The sequence below is a fragment of the Antedon bifida genome, chromosome 4, assembly GCF_963402885.1.
Source record: "Antedon bifida chromosome 4, ecAntBifi1.1, whole genome shotgun sequence".
Taxonomy (NCBI): Eukaryota; Metazoa; Echinodermata; class Crinoidea; order Comatulida; family Antedonidae; genus Antedon; species Antedon bifida.
This window is the reverse complement of record NC_136229.1, coordinates 5,575,096-5,597,692: the sequence shown is the minus strand read 5'-3', so window position 1 is coordinate 5,597,692 and position 22,597 is coordinate 5,575,096. Positions and strand designations below refer to the sequence as shown.

The following is a 22,597-nucleotide window of genomic DNA, read 5'->3' as shown; positions in this document are numbered from 1 at the left end:
ACCATAACTACACATTTAACGAAGTTGATGACAATTTCGGAAGATAATTGTCTCATGCTTGGTTCCCACTAGAGACGCAGCACAAAGACGTAACGCAACGTAAGGCAGTTGACCAATCACAAGCGATGAATTATATTCGAACTGTCGCTTATCATTGGTCAACACGCTTGCGTTGCGTTTACGTCATTGCGTTACGTCCTAGTGGGAACCAAGCTTAAGCAAAAACATATAACATTTAATACAAAATTAAACTACAAAATCAAAGACTCGTATCCATCATTGTAAACTGCATTGTTGCCGAAGAAACGAGGTCTGACGTGGATGCCTGACTGTCGGATGATTTTCGTTTTTGACGATTGTGGCGCCGCTTCCTCAAGTGATTCTTTACATTCAAACATGATAGAGATATCTTCCATTGCTCACGCACATCTTTGTATCGAGCGCAGTGGAACACGAAGATAAAAAACCCTTGGAAGGTTAGTCCAATAACAAACAATGCCTACAATAATAAAATACAAAATAGTAGTAACTTGCAACACCTTAGAGGCTTAGGTTAAATAGAAATAATGGTTGACTTTAGCGCTTAAACACGTTTCTAATGTAAAAAAGCGCAGTGAGTAGATGTTACACATACAGTACTACAACTTCCATCTTCCTTAGCGGTCCCTTCGTGGCGCCTGCCGCCAAACGGCGTTAATTCAAAGACATTAGTTTGTCGATTGTGAGAATTTAATTTAGCTGTTCAATGGTTACTAAAACAATAAATTACGCGTATACCGCATGTAGTGGAGCTGTAGTTTGGTGGTGGTCCGGGGTTCAATCCTGAGCTAGTGCCGGGGTTCAATCCTGACCTAGTGCCAGGGTGGTAACTCACGACTCTTTCAACTCCACATGTTAAGCCTCAAATGAGACTTAGTTTATAAGCACGATAAATTATAAAAATACAAAATAGTTTATCCATCCTGTAATTGGCGAGTTTGTGCTCGCTGTTAGATGCGTATGAAATATAAACAAAATATATATAAAATTTAAAAAAATAATTACAATTGTCCTACCTGGCATACGATTTGAGTTACTTGCAGCGGAGTGTTGACTGAATTGTAGTTGATGATAGCAGCCGCACCAAACACCCACGTGAGACCAAGAAGAACAAATAAGGCAACTGCACCTCTCAGCTGACTCAAACGATAGTCTCTATTGTCTGAAATACAATATTCGAAGATAAAAATAGTAACATAACTAAATCGTCACCAGGACGCCTGACGCGCGCACACGCACCGTAAATCATATTCTGGGTTCCAGACGGAGTTTTGTCTTAATATTAGTATAAAAGATAAATATTTTTGCACATATGGCGTTGCATTGTGTGAGAAATTATGATCGTTACGTAAACACGCAAAAAACTTTCACTTAAGAATCTCAGACCCATTCACTTGGAACTTCCATTCAGAATTTAGAGTTTAAGTAAATGGTGACTCGATCTGGCAAAACTGGCAAACATGTTTTAAATAATGAGAAACTATCAAAGTATTCAATTTATAAATTTGAAAATGACTCAAGTAGATTACGAGAAAAACTGCGTTTGAAAGTTTGCAATACAATTGTTGAGCGCACAAAGTTACCGATAATCATGGTCTTGAGTGTTTCCACTTTAATTGACATTAGACGGAGATGTTGCTGGTTAATTTTTGTCTAAATAATGGCAACTTAACTACTTGATACATACTGTCATGCTGTGCTTTGTCTTTAATCACTTTAAGAACGAGTCCAAAAACCGTTGCGTTGAAAATAACTATCAATGCCATGGGAAAAACAAACACCCAGTAGAAAGTTTTTCTACGTAAGGTGCATCTACAAATTTAATAACAGCATGGTTAGTGGCATATATAAGTATATAGTACTTCATTTTACAGTTATGGAAAGAGAGAAGTATAACAGTAGTCTAAACTAACAACTTTAGCATATTTATCTGCAAAATATTTTTTCCCGAGTTTACTAATGGCAAGTATGCTAGCGTAGACTGCAAACTTGTTTTCTGCAGTTTGCCGATTAGTTTATTGGTCCATATACTAGGAAATTTGAAACAAATAGCATAAGCATTTCACTGTGGTTAGAAAACTAAATACTGATCTGCATCTACAATTATGTAGTGTGGATTTATTATTATTGATAAAAAGGTTAAATAAGTAATGTGAGAAAGAATGGTTGTGCCCATGGACATGATGATGTCATAACACTACCATATTTGTGGGCACATCACACCTTTTTTGGTCAAACTTGTTTGATAGTTTGACAGAGCTATCATCCAACTTACGTGAATGCACAGTTCAAGTATGTTCCATCATAACAGTCCATAGAAAGGAGAAATGGAGTAGAGACTATAAATAATGGCAGCCCTGTAATAACAAATATAATAAATAAAAAATAAAAATAAATAAACAATAAACAATTAAATGTCACCATCATGGCGATCGTTACTGCTAAATATATTGAAACAACTTTGTTATTTGGCGTTTTACAACAAATAACAAGCGGATATTATTATTAAACATTTTATTATTGTTTTCACCCTAAATTCCTGGCAGCTAGTGACTATATGATTTTATATTTTCTTCTTGTGTCGTGTTTGTTTAATTTGTTGATTTGTATTATATTTAAAATGTAACTTTTGCCTGAATAAATAAAGAAAAAAACAGAAAAACTTGCCCCATGCTATGATACCGCTTCTGAGTACAAAATGCGAAGTGTATTGTGTAAACACTTTCACCAGGGCCAGGTACAGGTTCACAGCTTCTACTCCATTCCACATCATGGATACAAGTATGAAGTAGGAACGAAGAAAGTTTGCCACCCGGCAACCACGTATTCCACTAGTCATGGTTGAACTGATTACGAGTACCAACAGAAGTAGCAATACTGAAATGCTCAGATTGACAAGGATCAAAGTCGGGCGACCTCGTCGCAAGTTGCTAATGATAAATGGATTATGGTAAAATATTAAATTGACGTCACATCATCATCAAAATGAGAACAAATTCCAATCGGCTACGTAACTAGATTGACGTTTGTGAATAGATAATTTATTTGTTTGAATAATACTAAAATATGAGTTAAAAAGAATTATTTTTAGCACTTTAAATAGCATCACACAGTGGTATTTTGCAGAAATATATGGAAATCACCTGTATTACAATCTGTTTACAAAGGGATTTCAACATTATTAGACCTTTATTGGTCCCCCATGTGTCCCCTCTATACGGTGTCTTCTGAATAGGGATACAAACATAATATATTGCCATTCGTTAGTTAATTTCAAAGGTGTCCCATGAATAAGTTTGTGGCAAAGGAGAGGATCTTACCGGATATTATTATTTTTAAATAAGCATTGGTAGGCCTCTGTACTTACCGATATATAGCATACGTCATTATTGTCAAAATTAAGCTAATTGTAGATAATATATAGCCAATATAACTGACAATAGCAATGCCTTTGGTGTAAGGAAATCCCTGTAAGAACAAAAATAGTAAACTATCTGGAGATACTATAATTTGTGTACTACATTTCGCAGTAGTAGCAGTCGGCATACAACTCTCCATCTACAAGACACGTGGTACTAATGGAATGCTCGAGGGAAATTCTGGAGGTAACATCTGAAGTAGGCCTAAATGTCGGTTTTTAAAATATTTATTTTAAAGTATGCCTATTTTGTTTATTAATCTTGAATTTGATCTCGATAATTGTAATGGATTATTAGTTAGTATTGTTGTAAATACTGGTCGGTCTGAAACCAATACAAATCTATATACAAATTGTGTAACGATTTAAAAAAGGTTTACGTAGGCCCTACACATAACCATGCGTGGTTCATACACAACCATTTACAAATATTCTAAACATCGAATAAATACAAACAATATTTACCAGCCAATCGAATGAGCCCGATGGTGCTTCGGTGGGTTTCTTTGTTGGCGGGATTAACTCTTCAATGAGACTTATCAAATCAAGATCGTGGCACAAACATCGTGTGAACGTGGCATTAGTATAATTCAAATGACATTCGGCTTCAGACCATGATAGTGAAACTAACAACATAAATGAAGATTGCAATAATAATTAGATAACGTACGTATGCCAATTAGTATATGTGATAGTTTTGTTGATTGTAGGGTGGTTTCATAAGGTAGTACTAAGAATAAAGAGGCTATTTCTTTGAAAACTGATCAAGTATTCACAAAAAGATAGATATAGTTCACCATCTAGTTTTGTCAAATCACTAATAGGTAGAGATCGATGTAGTTATGCTTATAAGTGTTATATAAATACAATTCTTAAAACAATTGAACAATTACAATTATATTATTATGATACCTACCTGGCGTGAATTCCAGGTCGGGAATGGTCACATTTATTGGTGTAATGTCTCCAGCAGCGCATTGAAAACTTGGTCTATCATACTACAAGATACAGCCATTAAAAAAAAATTTAACATAAAATAATAAAAGTACCTTAGTAAAATGTTGCAAATAGATTAGGCCTATCGATTGTAGATTTTTGGAGAAACGCTTTTTATAGGCATAATTATAAATTGAAATAGTACAGCAGTTTGTTAACTTCTTACCAAATCATGATTTTCAACAAGGTGATGGAACGTCACATATATTGGTTCAGTCAGAGAATCAACCGCTTTATCGTCTGCGAACGCATGTACATAAACCATGACATTGTCGCTTACAGGAGTTACGTCACCAGTAACGGGAATGAAAAACTTTGTTGTGTAGTACACAATAACTGCTGACCTAACAACTGTTGAGCCACTACTACTCTTAGTATCCATTCGGTCAGTATCACCGTAAAACTTGAACGCTGTAAAATTGCAATGTGGTTAACTAAATGGGCCTGAAATTCCCAATAATCAAAAATTACAAATTGTGTAGGCCTATAGTTAGGCCTAAACGTTTCATCACTTTAGAAGGCCTACCCCTACTTACATTTAGGCTCCCAATCTGTTACTTCGATAGTAAGAACAGTGGTTCCTTCACTGTCGCCATCTCCATAAGCACTTGAAGAAAAGCTAAATTGACGTGGCAAGTTAAACCATCCACTGCCTTTCGGTTGATTCAATTCGATCATGAGGTTAGCAGAATAATGTTCAATTTTCTCTGAATTCTGAGGAAAAATCACCGCCTCTGTATACTTCTCCAAGCTATTCGCTATACTGTTAAATAATATTAATACAATGTATTATAAATTTAAAGCACGAACAGTATACGAAATCATTAGTACGCCTACTATACTAAAGCAATACTGTTTTAACATTAACTTCTAGTGTGATCCGTAGTGTTTTCTGTAAGTTTTTGTAATCTATTCAATTTGTCTATTAAATTGATAATTAGGCAATGATTTTCCATCGTATTTTCTGTATAGATAAATAATTATAATTATTGCTCAATGAAATAATCATTTTACCTTAATGTCGCGTCCTGCGATTTATGAAGAATGTCCAGTGGAATATCTAAGATATTACTTGCGATGAGAACCAGTAAATCACCGACAGAAGGCATCAGCTCAAACACTTCGGCCATCCCGTAGCTTTGTACAAGTTCGACGATCGCTGCCGTAACTTTCACATCTTCTTCAGTCAGCAAAGTTTCGTTTCTGATTAAAGATTCGACGATCTTTAAATACACAATTACTTCTGTTGTGTTGCCTACTTCTCGTCGGTTCTGTAAAATACCATTTAATACATTTGTTTTCTTTCTGTGCAACATATTTTAAAATGAGATTGATGATAATGATCATGTATAAGGAAATTAAATAATGTTATAACGATGTTTTGGAAACAAAAAGGTTATTTAGACTTTTTAAACTTCTTTTGTAAGTGTATTATAGAAAAAATAAAAGAAAATTAAATGAAAAAAGGAGGTAATACGGAATACAAAGTGAATTTATCAGATTTAAAAATGTGATAAATAATATGATTTTATGATGTGATGATATTAATTTGAAAAAAATGGTGTTTACGCCACAAAAGAGAAAAACAAACATTTTCAAATTGATATGTTTTTACGCCTTTGGCTAGTAGATTGTTCTTCTATCTTACCGCCGATGCAAATTCTTTCATTTATTTATCCATTGACTCACTTTACTTAAGTATATATTATTACCCTTCTACATTACATTTACCATTGTCTGTAGAGATGATTCGAGACTGTCCTGTAACTCTTCAAGTACCAGTGTGATGTTCGACTGCCATCTACACATGTCAGTGACTGCTGCTCCCCATGTAGAGTTAAGAGAAAACGGCATCCGTCTAATTAAAAAACCTTGCGGTGGAGGAATGCACGGCCTGTATGCCATGGAGCTGGGGTGGTAGAACGGCCATACACCATTGGGACAGGGAAGGTAAGCATAACTTCCCGCAGTAGTTGTATTCCACATAAAATCACCCTTCAAATCATCGGTTGGGTCACTCCAGCAGATATCTGAAACATAGGTATACCACAGAAGTTATTGATGCCTAATGCTTTGTTACATATGTTTTTCAAATTAAAGGAGGGATGACTATTTTTTAACCTTTTCTATCTTCAAGCAGGTATATGTGGCTTTTGTTAAGTTTGTTGGAAAGATATCCACAGTCCTGGGTTAAACTACCTCTCACAGTGCATTTTCTGCAGCTGCACTTTCCATGCGGAATGCACTAGCTCATTGTTTACGTATAAACAGTTTAAATATGTTTTTAAAACCTACCTTCTTTATTATATTGGTAAAGAGCGCCTCAAAATATTCTTGTTAATATTATAAAAGAATAAAGGTTTAATTTTCTTTTTCAAGACACATCTATTCACTGATAATACACATTTAGTTCATGTATAGTATAACATGTTTGGATTGAACAATTTATTATTTTTAAAGAAAGAAGAAAACATAGGCCTAGCCATACCTAAATAGGCATTTTAAATTAATTACTTAACCTTGCGCGTTTAAAATTATAAAAATAGCAGTAATCTTATATTCATCTAAGGGTAATGTTTGGTGTACTAGTTACTAAACATACTAAATAATCAAATTGTTGTAGGCACAGTATCAAGTTATCGTGTAATTCTTCGTTCACAGATGTTCTTAATGATACGAAATAATGACAAGCCAACGACTAGCACCGGATACTCATACACGGTATTATAACTTCGTAACAGGGGGACATAAAAATGGACAAATACCAACAACGGTATACAAATTCATTATAATTTCATATCAAACAGATTTTCAATGGAAAGCTCCATATTAGAAGCTCAAGTTTTGATTCAACCATGCTTTACACCGGTGGACCTCTTAAAATATTGAAATACAGGGATGTTGAAAAAGAAAAAACAAAGTTGTGAATTTGACAATGACAGATGTACAAAAGTTATCAATGATTGGTCCACGGAACTATTTAACTTCCCCGGGTAAATAACTAAACATGAACGGGCCCAAATATTATGTCTAAATATTTTATATGCGTAACAGTTCGGCCAAACGATGTAGGCCTACTGTATATCAGTTTTCCACTCCCGTGCACATTACGCAATTGCTTCACGTGTCCGACGCGATACTTATTTTTTAAATTTCACTCAAAATTACATGCTAGCAATTTTCAAAGGATTGCTTAACAGTTATGTACTCCGTTTTGGGGAAGATCCTCGCAAAGGCACATTGACTTCAACTGGAGTGCTGAGTGTTTACCAAACATGTTTCAATAGCCTCTTCCTGTGAAGCTTTTATTTCAAGAGTTTGTTTAACGACTGTAAAGTGTTAAGTAAACACAATTGCGATTGCTTGCAACTGAAGCACTAATAGCTTCACATCCAACAAGCAATAAAAGCAAAGAATATCACGGAATCATTATTCGTTGGTTGATGTTTCTTTTATAGTTCTTGGAAGTCCAACCAAGAGTGTCAAAATATGTTTGATATCACTAACGTTAATAAAACACTGCCTTCGAGTACTTGGACTTAATGCACATGGTGTACTAAAGTTCATTGTAGAGGTTCTACCTATGTTAAGATACATCATTATTATTCAGAAAAATATTCAGGTAACTTTTATTATAGCTGGTTTTGATAAATTAATGGGCTTTTTGTGCGTTTAAAACTATACTATATGAAAAATCAACTTATATAAAATAAATCAAACACAATGAGACATTTCACTGTTGACACGCATTGATGTGTGCGTTCACATTCATTTGATATAATTCTACAGCTTTTTCCCACACTCGCGCGCGTCAATTAAGAGTCTTCGTGGACATGAACAAGTCCGTGTTCACACGCAAACTATAGAGTGAATCGTATAGAACGGATTAAGGCTGATCCGAATCATATCAGAGTGACATCTGATGTATCTATTCAAGTTATTAGGTCAGATATACAGATAATTCCGATGGGTCGTACCACATATATTAGGTTAAGAACGAAAAACAAGTTAAACATAGATAGATTAATAGCGTGCAAACATAACATGATATATAACATATTCTTACCTGTTCTGCATTTTTCTGTTGGGGGAGCGTCCGCATTGTCCTTACTTAATTCTTTGAGTTCCTCGGGACTGGCAATTGTTGGCAAGGGCGCCATTGTTGAAAGGAACTCAGGAACGAATCGTGAAGAGAAGTTTCTCAGCAAGTCAGATTTGTGGACAAAATTACCTTGATTATATTTATCTGATATTTTATCTGCTACAGTTTGTTTTATGACAATTATAATAATAAATAGTTTTAAAATAGTTGATAAACTGTTCGTTTTGGCCATTTTTCATCAACAACCTTAATTTCAATAACAGTTATGCCATCTGACAAATTCGTTTAGTTGCCACCTGAAGAACAAAGACATTTGCTATTGGTTCATAATAAATACAAACATTTTAGATGGTATTTCTTGATAGCAAAGTTAACATAAACATACATTATTATAGCATACGAATACGACAACAAAGTAGAACATTACATGACAATGGTTAAGACAAATAATGTGTAATTAGTGTTATGAGTAAGATGCGCCTGGTGAATATCAAACTTAGACTAATACTAAAACATCTCAAAATCTCTTAGTTCATTTTAAGATCGATGCATTGATTTAAAAGGATCAGTCTTAGTGATAATTGATGGAAGTTTGTTCCAAAACACACAAGGGCATCCAATAAAATGTATCCAATAAATGTTCCTGTCCGAGGAGCAGTATAACTGTGAACAGTCTTCATCATAACTACATACTACAACGAAATTAGACACTCCTTTTTAAAACCTTATTATTTTAATCAACCAACAAATAAAAAGTTTATTTTACTAATGAAAAAGAAAAAGAAAAAAATAATCAATAACCTGGTAAGATTTGCCTTTTTCGCATATAAAAAGAGAACTAATGATTTTGCTGTTACTACTTCTTAAATTTTATAATATGTACTATTTTCTATTATTGTACTTGGGCCAGTGGCCTACATACTATTGAATAAATGAATGAATAACAGGTCTTTATTAACTAGGATTATGAGCAGGTAAGTAAGCATGGCGGTGTTGAAAGATCAATGATTAAATGGTATAAACGCATATATTGCATTCCTTCAATCGGGTTGGTAACCCGTTGGCATGATTGCTCATGGTACTATACCAGCCTACACATGTGTTTGTTCTTTCTGTAAGGTATCGAAATAAATCATGAAAGATAAAATTGGAAATCAATTGGAATAGGAGCGACTGTAGTTCCTCCCGTGTGATTGTCGATTTATAAATCTATCAGGATCATTTAAATTCGAAACTGAAAATGTTTTCATTATTCTATTGAGTGATTTTAATTAAAGATCAACAGTTAGATATTACAAAATGTGTTTCTAGTTGTCTCATTATAGAAGGGATAGGCCATGCTACATTAATTAAAATAGCTACATATAACATACTGTACTGCCTAACCTGATATCAACATTAGATCCAATGCAACAACAATGGTATAAATAAGATGTTGTACTTACCCTGTTTTTCGTCAAAATTGAATGGCACACTTTTTTTGTTCCGATTTATATAATTCCAACATAAATATTTCAAGTAAGATTGTCTTTTCGACCTTTACGCCAGCTTTGATAACCTGAGATTGCGGTAATCAGTGTGTGCATTAAGATACCATTCAGGATTTTCATAGTAACTGAGTGATTGGTCAGTTAACTACCACGTGATAAACCATCAATTAAGGTTTTAAAATATTAAGATAAATCGTATTTACCTACTATTGTTTACTTCAGTAATGTCATTGAACGAATGCGTTCAGTATTGATGTAACGCGTTTTGTACAATGTGTTTGTGTTACAAATCGACCAGTATGAAATCCTTTAGGTTCCAAAGTTTTGTAAACCAATCATTATAGCCGTATAGCACAACTAAACCATATGTTTTGAATTTAACTCAATTTTATTTTCATATTTTACAAATCGTGGAATAAGTATTTATTAGTATACATTTAAGCAGCTAAACCATCTATTAAAGCAATATTAGTAATTAAATTGTTATTTATTTTTATCTATTATTGAAAAATATCTACATTATAAAATCTACCTTTTCAATAAAAATATATTAAAACGTATTAGCAATAATAACGTTTTTATTATTCTAAAAAAAAGCAAGATTTAAAAGCAACTATTTATTTAAATGGTTTTAATAAGGCGCAGTTTACAAATGTTATACTATTCTAAAACTATTTGATCTAACTTCTAAGTTCGAATATTAGCACGAGTATCATCTAGAAATTTGTTTAAAAAACAAATATGAAGCTGTAAAACATAATGAAAATAAACGAATTAAATCATAAACATTATATATTTACTATTATCAACGTTAAAAAAAGATCTTTATCATAACCATTGGCCCATTTTGCATAAAATAACGAAAATACCGTTGGTGGCGTCCTAGTAATAATTTTCTATTTTTTATTTGTTTATGAAATTCGGCGTTTTACGAAGGAGATGTTTTGTATAGTGTATGCCAATAGAATGTATATCAATACAGTTGTTGTCTGTTATTAGCAGATTATTATTGTTTTAAACTTTGATCATGTCTAGGCCTACTTCTTTCTGATGACCATAGTAATTCGATTAAAACTGGTTAATTATTAGTTTGTTCGGCCGTCTAGTACATCTCACGATTACCAGGCTAAAAGAAAATCATAATTATAATTATTATCTGTTTTTACACAACTAATCGGAACTTGTCTATACTAATGACAGAGTAATATTAAACTGAGTTAATTCATTTCATCCATTTTCACAAAACACACGGCAAGTTATAGTAAAGTTAATGTTTAAGCAATAAGGAAGTTATAATTAGTTTATTTTAAGAATTGTTTGTATTAAAGTTTGAATTATATGCTACATTCAAAAGTGTAAAAATAAAGAAATGTGGCACGCCTAAATGGACATAACTATGTGAAAGGTAGTAAAACATGATGTGACTCTTATAATATGGTGTTTGTATAGGTGTGCCATTAATAGAACTGCAAACATTGGAACCTTACCACAAATCCACTTCCTTCTTCTGGTTCTGGTTTACCTTCTGGTTCTGGTTTACCTTCCGGTCCTGGTTCTGGGTTACCTTCCGGTCCTGGTTCTGGTTTACCTTCGGGTCCTGGTTCTGGTTTACCTTCTGGTTCTGGTTTACCTTCTGGTCCTGGTTCTGGATTACCTTCCGGTTTTGGTTTTCCTGGTTTACTTAGCGGTGGCTTTGTATCTGAATCACATTGGTATATTGGGTTACCACCAGCGTCTTCGGGTCCGTCTATCAATAAAACATTGGTAAATACAGGTGTTCATGTTCTATAGAAGTAAATTCTGTATCTGTTTATTAAAGATGTATACATTTTTCGTTGAATATGCCATTTTAATGTCACATAATAGTTATCCATTTTGACTAAAAATTGGATCGAAAAGAAATGTATTTATCTGAATAAACTGTAATTTAAAGCAAAAATAGTCATGCCAGCAGCCAATAGGTTTTTGGTTAAATTTAATCATTTGTTTTGTCATTTTATAGGTGAAAATATAGTTTTTCCCGTTTTTTTCTACTGAAGTGATTAACTTTATTAAAACTACAAAATAACTTATTCAAAGTATTATTTAATTAAATCTTCATTTTCATGTTTTTTGGGGAAAATACATCTCTAAGCTTGGTTCTCACTTGGACGCAACGCAAGGACGTAATAACGCAAGTAAAGCTTGGTTCTCACTAGCGACGCAACGTAACGCAATCTACGCAACGTAAGAAAATGCCCTTCCAATCATTGTGTCTGCCCCCGCCTGCGTGAAATCAAACCTGCGATATTTGCAGCACTATTGCGTCATCGGTTCCCACTTGTGATTACGCAGTACAGCACTTTGCATCAATACGTCCCTAGTGGGAACCACGCTTACATCGACCACTCAGTACGGCGTTGGAACGTCCTTGTTGCATCTCCAGTGAGAACCAATCAATAGTACTGTAGTGTAAAATAGTAATTTACTAACTAAATGTAAGGTCTGTATCTTCAAAGGAAATAGCAAACCCTTGGTAATCACTGCCGTAAACATCGGTATCAAACTCCATCCACAGGGCTCCTTCATTAGAAAGGAACGACACTGGGTCAGGTAAGGTAAAACCGAAATGACCATCAATATGTATCGTTTTATTATCGTTTTTGCTGCATCCGTCTCCAACTGTTAATGTATCACGTGCTCCTTCTGTTTGAAACGTCTGAACAGTTGCACGTATGCGCTTGCCTGGTGGAGCATTGATGATGTAAGTGCATTTGGTGTTAGGCGGATAACCCAATGGATAACCTGGAGCTGCGATGGCAGTGCGTCCTCCCTCCGGTACGTAAAATTGTCCTCCGCAGGCTGTAGAAAGTGTGAAAAAATGAAAACATTAAGTAGCAGTGTGTTACAATAGTAGTTAACATTCTAGCTAATGTGGCAGTAAAATCATATCTTTGTCACAGTATAGTATGATTTTCTACGTGTGCAATTACCTAACGTCATCAGCGACTTGAAAGTATGCGTTTAAAAAGTATGATGTACTTCGTGTTTAATATAAAAAAAAAATATGTATACATACTCGTATCAGGAAATGAATCAAATTCTACTATCCATCCCTTCATTTCAACGAGGAAATTTGACTTGAATCGTACCCACAAGTCTGTCGAATTTAAAAGAAAATCGTCCGGACGATCACTGCCACTGTGCGACAGAATGACGCTATCAGTGTCGTCTGGGTCGTTGCCGCGCCCCATTTCAAATAGGTCGTTCGACAACTCGGTTTCAAACCGCATAAAACGAACATAAAGCTATAAGAAAACAAACATAATTGTATGAGATGGAGACATACAAATAGGCCTATATTATTTATGTACGAAAAGAGTCACTCTTATGGTTCTGGTACCAAATTTACCTAAAACCATCAACTTGCAGGCATGCATCTTGTCATTTTGGTTCGTGTAATGTGTAAAGTGGAACACTGATACCACGTGCATTATGTAACATTGCAAAAAAGAAGACAAGACAAGTATTGTATATGCAGAATTACAAGGATCACGTTTGCATAGATACTAAGCTAGTAATGTGGACGTTAGTTAATACTTAATATAGTTTGCGTTATCCTATGAACAACTTAATCAAATAAAGTTACCTCTGCTGCTATGGGGAAAGATAGAAGCCACGTGCATTCCATCATTGGGTTGTAAGCAGGCGATCCGGGTGATTTTAATTCATATAAAGTATCCGTTACTGTTACGATGTCACCGCAACCTTTTTGTAAAAAGTAATGATAATGATTGACTTAATTTTAATCTACAACATGTTATATTTTTTAATTCCGTACAAAAGTGATGTACTTGTATGGTGCCTATAAATCATCATGAATGTTCATTGTTGTTTTTCGTATAGTTATAAAGAAAAAATCATTCCTTTTTACCTGTGTCTAACTTTGGGCCTTCCTTTGGCTTAAATTTTGTGCTGGCCTCTGAAAAATATTAATACATTACAAATGATCCAATTATATAGATGTAAGGTAGTATTGTCGATTATAGGTCCTACAGAAGCAACTGTTTTGTAAATACATTTTTTTTAAATGAAATACCTACTTTTGACTGAAGCATCATATACATCGACGAAGAAGCCCTTGTCTGCCGTTGAGTAGTCTGAAGAAAATACCAGCCAAGCATTGTTTTCTCCAATAGTGATGTTAGCCGGGTTTGGTAGTTTTCTACCGGTGTGTAAGGTGATAGCATAATTTTCACCATTGACAGCAGGTTCTTTTCCACTTCCCAAGCTCATACTATCAAACAAATACTCAGTACGGAAGACTCTAAAGAAGAAACTTAATTCGGTACCCGGTGGGGCACTGACCTTCCAGAGACAGAAGGAATCTAGCGTGTACGAACGATCGGGGTAGTACGGAGTTGCAATGGATGCACTTCCGCCAGAAGGAAGCTCAATATTGCCACCACAATCTAAAAGACACAAAACAATAATGATAACAAGTAAGTAAAGATAAATTAACGATCTCAGTTTGGTTTATTACAGGTCTACAAGTCAACGCAAAGGCGTGTGTTCCAATTGTAGGCTACAATACAATTCTAGGCCTAGTAGTAGGCATACGGATGTCGGATTTTGGACATCTCACTAGCTGCTATTGACTTGAATATGTAAAATGTATAACGTAAACAATTTTTTCAAATGTTAACAACAACAATTTTACCGTAATTATCAAGGTATGATTGTAGGTAAATTAAGATAAATTGTAAGTATTGGAATGCAATTACAATTGCAATGTTTAGGCCTACTAATTTTCACATGTAAACGTACAATACCTGAATCAATCAGTATGAATATGCCTAGTATTATGACTATAATGCCTATATTACATTCATAACTGGAATGTAATATATACATACCGTTGTATGGCTGATCACGAACAATTGCTTCGAAACCTGTCCTCGTTAAAGCACCATTGGTAACTAAACGTACCCACAACTCGCTTGTACGTGAAACAAAGGAATCCGGTAAATCTCTATGCGAAAATAAAAATTTGTTTAGACAAATGGCTCAACAATTTTGGAAAATAAAATAGGCTCACTTTACCTCTTGACATAACCATAAACTATCTTACCTTCCCGTGTAAACCTTTTCTGGTAGAGAAGGCTCAGCTCCAGAGCCTACCTCTATTCTATCCATTCTTTCTTCAACATCCATTTGCGTAAAAGTGATACCTACACGGCGTCCAGGTGTGATTTTGACAGACCATACACACTCTAGGCTGTTGTTATAGTTCTTGGGGTGGTTAGGCGATTTGATTTTTCTTGATTCATTCACAGCTAGTTCAATTTTCTCATTGCAATCTTTAAAAATGTGGCGAGATTTACTATGTTAAACGCTTATAAATTAACCAATTATAATATAACCGACTGATAATATTACAATATTCTACGTTACCTTTATTAACCTTAAAAGGAAACGGACTACTAGCAACTGGAACTTTCGGATCTTTGAAAGAAAGTGGAAAAAACAAAAAGAAACAATTAACTGATGAGAAAGTCTATAAAGTACCACAACACACACACAAAAAGAACTAGTCTCTTATTTTTTTTGTACATTATATCAGTTCTTTTGATATAGGACCCTAGTGAAAATAAGTTTTAAACTTTTCTTGGCATTTCTTGTAATCAAGGCCTGTTTTTAAACCTTGATTACCAAATAAAGAAATTTAAATTCAGGAATTTTATTTGGAGTGGTCTTTAGTCGCGTGTAAATGTGACTCTACAGCTAACTATGTCGGTCGGTTGGTCGGTCGATGGGTCGGTAAACTCTAACTCAAATTTGCGCACTTTACTGCAGCCATGTATATGGCCTTGTTTTAAAAATCAAACTAACAGTAGAAGCATAATACTAATATAATTTTCAGAATAAAAATGGTTTCATTACTGTACACTTCAGAGTCAGCTACATCTATTTTAAAGCCGGCTTCTCTATCCCAATCATCGCTAATGAATGTGATGAACAACTCATTTCCAGACGTCGTGAAGTTGTTAGGTGTTGGTAATTTCAAGCCAGTATGTCGGTAAATGATATATCTATCTTTTTTCTAAAGAAGGGAAACATACACTATTTTTTAATGAAAGAGTACTGTATAATAGAATTCAACAAACAATAACAACAATTAATAACCAACCCCTGTGTTGAATGTTTATGGAGTCATTATAAACGGCGGCAAACTGTCAACAGTCGCAGTGGCAGATCCAGAAGTTTTGTATAGTAATGCCCGATTGCCTAAACATTGTAAAATGAAGTGTTGAAGCTAACCTAATTTTATATTTTTTTATTTGCAATGTTTAGAATTTAAGGCTTGGGAAGAGTTGGGGCGTAACAGGGCGCCTCGCTAACGGGGCTGGCAGCTGTCACCTAGATCCGCCAAAGTTGTACATGTTAAATCACTTTGATGCGACTGAATATTTTCTCAAACAATTTAGTGAAATCACTGGTTAAATGTCAGTTTTGTAGGAGACTGTGTGAACTTCCGATAGGCGAGTTCACAAGTACGTAAGTACATACGTGCTATGACTATGTCAAACAATACAATAACTACCGTTGAGTCTTCTGTGAGTCCATTGCCCATACTGACGTAGTCCACTTCTGGTTCAGTTTTGAAATCGGTAACGATTGCTGTAAGCTGACGTCCCTCGGGTACTTTGACACTCCAATAACAGTCCATGTCGTCTTCGTATCGTGCGGGGTAGTTTGGTGATGTGATGGTAACCTTACCTTGGGCTTTTAACTCAATATCTTCACCACACCCTAATTGGTAAATAATCGTATTAAAACAAAGTTTATGATACGGCGCGCCGACATTCATATCCTACATTCAGACATGCATATGTTATCAAATTGTTATTGTTATATTGTATAAATCAGTAGGATAAATCACAGTGTATCGATGATCAATGTAATCGAATAAATACGCAACATAGCTATATAGGCCTATAACATTATATGAACAATTAAACAGTAGAAGTGTACTATGATGAGAGATTTAGCTTTCATATTCACTCGAACAAAATGAACTTATGTATACTTGTACATCAGGAAGAAGTTTACATTTGAGACTACTTACAATTTTTTTTCAGATCACAAGTATTCTCAAATGTACTAGGAATATTCGGTATTATTACGTCAGAGTTGGGCTAAACATTTCTACTTGATTCTCTGACGCAAACACTGGCCCAGTTGTTACACGAGTAATATAAATTTACATAAGTCATATTGTATATTCACAATGTTTAATATGATAAATTATTTTTAACGTACTTGTAGGTTGGTATTGACGTAATCCACACCATTCTTGTTTCTCTTCACCGGCACACTTTGACTTATCTTCGTAACCATAGTTTTTCAGTGTCTGATTTAGGCATGACGGTAGCTGTTCGAGTGCACACGTTTGGTAACCATCACAGATCTCTTCCCAGGACACGCATATGTTCTCCTCGAAACACTGTACTCCTTTAAATGGATCGCCCTCACAGACTATAGATAATCAATTATTTATTTTATAACAGCCCTGTAACAACATCGGTAACAAAATGGTAAATTAATCCATGCATTTGTTTTTTTCTTTTTTTGTTTATTCATATTTTCATTAGTTTGTTTGATTCGTTTATTCATTCATTCATTCATTCATCTTATATAACCTTACTTACAATCAGTTCCTATTGCGTCAACAAGAATTTTAGCCGAGTCAATAATGTATTCATTGTATTTTTTAGAATATCGAGATGCCTGCCTCCGTTGTCTGGATATAAGATCTTTTAGATTTAATTTTTTCTAGAAAGAAAATGTAAATAGTTTGTATAAGTTGGTATTAGAACCTTACAGAACCCGGCAACGAAACATGATAATATTTTGAATGCTACAGAACATTTTTAAGACAGTACAGTATTATACACATATGCAGTTCAAGACGTCCCAGAATATTGCATAAAATCATGTATTAGTTTTGTTTTAATAAGTACGGCCCTATTATATTTAAAGTAGAGACATATACAAATGTGTTTCTGTTTAACCACCACACTCAAAAGGGTGGAAGTAATTCAAGCAATAAAGAAGGTGACAACCAGACAATATTCATCCGCTCTTTTGCTTTGACCAATTACAAATGTCGTTTTATTTACTAAGCATGACAAAAACAAGTCAAGTCAAAACGCATAGATTAACCAGGGGACCTTTGCTGCAGTTTGCTAGGATTATAGGTTATTTTTCGGAAAGAAACTTTCGAAGAAAGCATGTATACGTCATCTTGCAAAACACCATTAAATTGTGAAACAATTATTATCTGTAATGGTATCTGTACAATACTGATAACAATACAACACAATGATTTTTGCAGAGAAAAGATGTCGCGCCAAACGTTTATTATTATTTACAAATAAAAGAGCGAACATTCTATCACGTTATTTGCAACGCGCGATAAATTTCTTGATTTCTGATTGGACGCGCAATTTTTCGTTAAGCATAATAAAGTTTAGACATAACTATACGAATTTCATTGAAGCGAAAATACCAAGGAACTGTGATCTCTCGTAGAAATGGTTCTGGAAGATGGAAATATGACTTCTGTATGCATGCGCATAAGCTGGGCTTTCGGTTCGCGCGTAAAACTGAACTACTGTGGAAAAAGGGGGTTAAGGTTTACTGGACATAGTTGAAATATAAATATGGTAAAAATATTCCTTAGACGGACAAACTTGACTAAAAATACAATACAACGTGGCAATATCCAAGGCTATTGTTATTAACTTTTTGTTGACCTTAAACTGTCTTGTCAGTCAATTAAATATTGTACAGTGTATTTTAGTTCATTTTGATATAAGATTAATAATCACCGATTGATATGGTCCAAATTAGTTTAACAGCGAAAAGCAAAGAAAACTCTGGTTACTGTGTTGGTCCCACTAGCTTTTGTTTATACCGCCAATTGTTGCAAATAAAAACTAACAATCATGACGTAACAATGACGTCACAGTGATACTTTTGTTGTGACGGTCATGCAAATTGGTTGAAATTGTATGTAATCAGAAACATGATGATATATACCGTATAACAAAGATTACAACAACTTTAGTTTAATTTATCCTATTTTAGTTTTGTTTTTATTGCTATATTCATGGAAAATCACACATAAATAAAAAGAAATCAACTTACAAGTTCAGCATCACTGCGATACCTGGACTCAGACAGAGCAACCAATGCACCTATGGCAAAAAGAACGCACCAGCCCCTCATACTGAAATTACCCCTCAAGGTAGTACTTCAACGTCTATCCTACTAAGGCTGGAACCGCTGCAACGAGACGTCCACTCCTTGCCCCTAGACTGACAAAGTAACAAGTAATTCGTTCACCTTGGATCTCATCGAAAACGGTTCACAGATGGTTTCTTCATCTTCGGGTTATGGACTTCTGACGATTGAACCCTGGGAATATTATTAACAAGTCCCTATGGACCTGGGTTTGAAGTTTTGACCAATCAGAAGTGTCGGTCTGCGACACAATTGGACAGACAAGTTTGGTGTGATCGTTACAGATTACAAGTATTAGCAACTAACATTTGTCGGTCGATCGGATTAACTTAATTCGGTTAGTAATAACACAATCTATTAATTTTGTTGGAAGCTGGTAACTCTTATAGAGAATAAAATTAATATAGAAGGTCTATAGTTTGAAGAGGTGAAAGGCATTTCCTATTCGATACTAATCGAATATGACGTATTTAATATAAGTGTGTTTAGTGTACTGTACATTAATCATTGTAAACTGGTCGTAAAATTGAATATAATTAGGCCTAAGGTAACTACTGTACATACAAAAAAAAAGAACAGCAAGTAACAGCAAAGTAAAACAACATTAAATACAATTACATTCCCTATAACTGTTGTATGTCAAAGTCTGATATTATTTTAACCAAAACGTACTACGTGCAAACAATATGTAAAAACGTAAATATATTGCGTGAGATTAGTATGGTAACTAATATTAATAGAGATATCTTCGTTTTAAACTAAGATATCTTTATTTCGGAATAGATTACAGCTTGGCGCACCATAGAATGGTATGATATGAATGATTTTAAAGTAAAAATAAGCAATAATTATGTAAAGCACAAATTGGAGAAACAGAGTTGATTAGGTAAAAATAAAATTGAGGGTGTTTAAAGACTTTAATGTTGGTAGTTTTAGAAATCAGTGATTTTAATCTTAAGAGGAACTACTGGATTATTCTGTTTTTTTCCATCATAGTCTAAAATGGAATTACACTTCGGACAGTGACCATCAACCGTATAACAGGTGTTTTAAAAAAGATGTTGTTTAGTAAGTGGTGTAATCTAGGCCTATATTTACGATTAGAGCTGCAAGAAAAGTACCTATGACATTTACTGTTCATCCTCACGCCCTCTTCAGTCGACATCTGCGTGTGAACTTTCAGTTTGTAGTATCATCATCACAGTATGACAATACGTATGTTTTGATAATAATGTTTATAATGTAATACATTACAGCGCTTCAAATGTAAGATGTCACGCCATGAATAAAAGATGATTACATTTTCCAAAAAAAACCCGTATTGATCAGCATGTATAGGCCTGATTAATGCAACAAATAAAACATAACTGCATAGCAAGCCCTTTTAAAATCTGAGAACAGCTTCAAAAGTGATGATAAATATTCTTAACTGGCCTAGCTTTTTTTAGTTTCATTTCGTGGAAAAAGAACCCCCTGCAACAACCTGGTAATGAGCCTGAGCAATAACTTCATTTATTTTCAAATAACATGCAGCTGAAATGTTGTATTTTTTTAAGTGTAGGTCACATAAGCAAATGCATGCTCTAAAAATATAAGTCATTTATTGGTCACAGTTCATATACAGATATACAAATACTTTAATTCGTTGGTATTTCAACTGACTGGGCTTGAATTCAAAATCAATTGGCATATGTGTATCACATTAATTGTGAGATTTCCACCGAGAAATAAAACTATTACTAGGGAAGCACTCTTCCCTGATATTACTAGGAATATTGTATTAATTTGAATCCCCAAAAGTCTTCTTATCTTTTCTTGAGTGCCTACTGTTTCCTATCTATAGCATATCCTCAAATTGCAGTTTGTAATTATACATTATGATTCGATATAATTATGTAATTTCAAACTTATTCTCATATTTTTTTTTTGAGTATGAGTGTTATTTGTATTTTATATGATGGGCTTAGATTTAAATCCTATTGAGGGTAAAGCGACATTGTGTATTTAGGGAAGTAACTAAGATTTAGGTAACAGGTTACTCCAGGCTACCCCATGGATTATGGACTGTTATACAATTTATATTTAGCCTAGTTGATTGACAACATGTGAAGTTAGTTAACAGTATAAATCGTGAAATGTAAAGACGTCAATCAAACGTTATTGGTCAAATCACGATTGCTGGTGTAAATTGATGTCCGCCCTCATTCAATCCAATTGTTTCCTCCTGTAAGTCAGCATTTTGGTGCGTATTGAACTAGCAGTTCTGATTGGTTAAAGTCAACTGCTAATTCTGTGTTATCATTTTCATTTTCCTTCTAGATATTACGAATATCTGTCTGGACCGGAACCGAAAGAAAGGAAAATCAATCGATTAAAGAGCTATGAACTATACCGGAAAATAGTAAGCAGAATGAAGTCGTGTAACAGATATGATTTATCCATCTGCTGTACAATTGTGGTAGATTACAGAAGTTGTGATCTGTTATGATAGATACGTAATTTCTGTTAGAACACCTTTACAATTCAGCTTTACACGTAGTATGCCACAAACGAACTTTTAACTAAAGATTCAATGCAACATCTCTCAGAAACATGTACAATATGCCTACTTTTTATTAAGGTTTTTTTCTACCTACTCATATATAGGTAGGCCTAATTGAACTTCTCTTATCACTATAAAACATGAAAAAAATTATTTATGGCAATGTTTTCTATTTCACTAGCAGGATTAGAACACGTTTGAGAGAAGTTAATTGTCATGGTGCTTTACGCAATGTGTTAATTGATATAAGAGACAGGGAAGGGAAACCAATCCCATATGAATTCGGTTTAGTATGACTTACAAACACTAATAGAATAATTTAAACCAATCCGAGTTTTAACCCTTTAGTGGGTACTCAAACGGCTGATGCACTTTTGCATTTCATGACACTTTTTGAGGTATTGAGGTTGGGTTCGATTAAGTTATTAAAATAAAATTACTAGGCCCTACTAGAAGCTAACAGCAGTCATCTTCAATCATGTTGCGAAATGTTAACATTGAAGCATAGTTTGAATACAGTTGTAGTAAATAAAGTTTCTAAGTTAGAAAATTCAAGTCTAATTTACGTTTAATCTACAGGAAAAAAAGACTTCAAACTAATTCTTACATACTTCAAATAAGTTTGAAATAAAATTATCAATTGAGGGCGCTGCTTCATTTGACGTAGTCACGTGATTATTTCTGTTTCAAAAGGAAATGCTTTTCATTCAACACAATGAAAC

General features: G+C 34.2%; 2 protein-coding genes across 5 annotated transcripts; both read right to left on the bottom strand.

Moving 5' to 3' along the window:
* Positions 1-208: 208 nt before the first annotated feature.
* On the bottom strand, positions 209-8,613 carry LOC144841448 (adhesion G-protein coupled receptor G4-like). Its single transcript, XM_078697779.1, has 13 exons — positions 8,520-8,613; positions 6,185-6,483; positions 5,468-5,724; positions 4,990-5,216; positions 4,620-4,864; positions 4,374-4,455; positions 3,923-4,083; positions 3,407-3,507; positions 2,707-2,969; positions 2,315-2,396; positions 1,727-1,851; positions 1,056-1,201; positions 209-499 (listed from the first exon to the last, which is right to left on the bottom strand). The coding sequence occupies exons 1-13, from the start codon at positions 8,611-8,613 to the stop codon at positions 260-262; spliced, it is 2,322 nt and encodes a 773-aa protein (XP_078553905.1). The 3' UTR covers positions 209-259.
* A 1,815-nt stretch (positions 8,614-10,428) lies between these two features.
* Positions 10,429-19,471, bottom strand: LOC144839722 (cubilin-like). 4 transcript variants are annotated; one of them, XM_078695192.1, is made up of 16 exons: positions 19,238-19,471; positions 17,737-17,860; positions 17,348-17,563; positions 16,629-16,837; positions 15,968-16,127; positions 15,479-15,529; positions 15,156-15,384; positions 14,941-15,056; positions 14,128-14,496; positions 13,959-14,006; positions 13,674-13,792; positions 13,104-13,332; positions 12,518-12,886; positions 11,634-11,792; positions 11,533-11,567; positions 10,429-11,171 (listed from the first exon to the last, which is right to left on the bottom strand). In XM_078695192.1, the coding sequence occupies exons 1-16, from the start codon at positions 19,316-19,318 to the stop codon at positions 11,148-11,150; spliced, it is 2,538 nt and encodes an 845-aa protein (XP_078551318.1). In that variant the 5' UTR covers positions 19,319-19,471; the 3' UTR covers positions 10,429-11,147. The 4 variants fall into 4 exon arrangements, with proteins under 4 accessions (XP_078551318.1, XP_078551316.1, XP_078551317.1 ...); XM_078695190.1 differs by having other exon boundaries at positions 10,430-11,171; positions 11,610-11,792; positions 19,238-19,470; XM_078695191.1 differs by having other exon boundaries at positions 10,430-11,171; positions 11,533-11,633; positions 11,676-11,792; positions 19,238-19,470.
* Between the last annotated feature and the right edge of the window lie 3,126 nt (positions 19,472-22,597).

Excerpts from the sequence above, each read along its gene's own strand:
- LOC144841448 (XM_078697779.1), bottom strand. The coding sequence starts at position 8,613 with ATGGCGCCCTTGCCAACAATTGCCAGTCCCGAGGAACTCAAAGAATTA. Across the intron at positions 4,865-4,989 it reads AACAGATTGGGAGCCTAAAT|CGTTCAAGTTTTACGGTGAT; the intron begins GTAAGTAGGGGT and ends GCAATTTTACAG. Across the intron at positions 1,852-2,314 it reads TACTTGAACTGTGCATTCAC|ATGCACCTTACGTAGAAAAA; the intron begins GTAAGTTGGATG and ends TTAAATTTGTAG.
- LOC144839722 (XM_078695189.1), bottom strand. The coding sequence starts at position 19,318 with ATGAGGGGCTGGTGCGTTCTTTTTGCCATAGGTGCATTGGTTGCTCTG. Across the intron at positions 15,057-15,155 it reads GAAAAGGTTTACACGGGAAG|AGATTTACCGGATTCCTTTG; the intron begins GTAAGATAGTTT and ends ATTTTCGCATAG. Across the intron at positions 14,007-14,127 it reads ATATGATGCTTCAGTCAAAA|AGGCCAGCACAAAATTTAAG; the intron begins GTAGGTATTTCA and ends AATATTTTTCAG.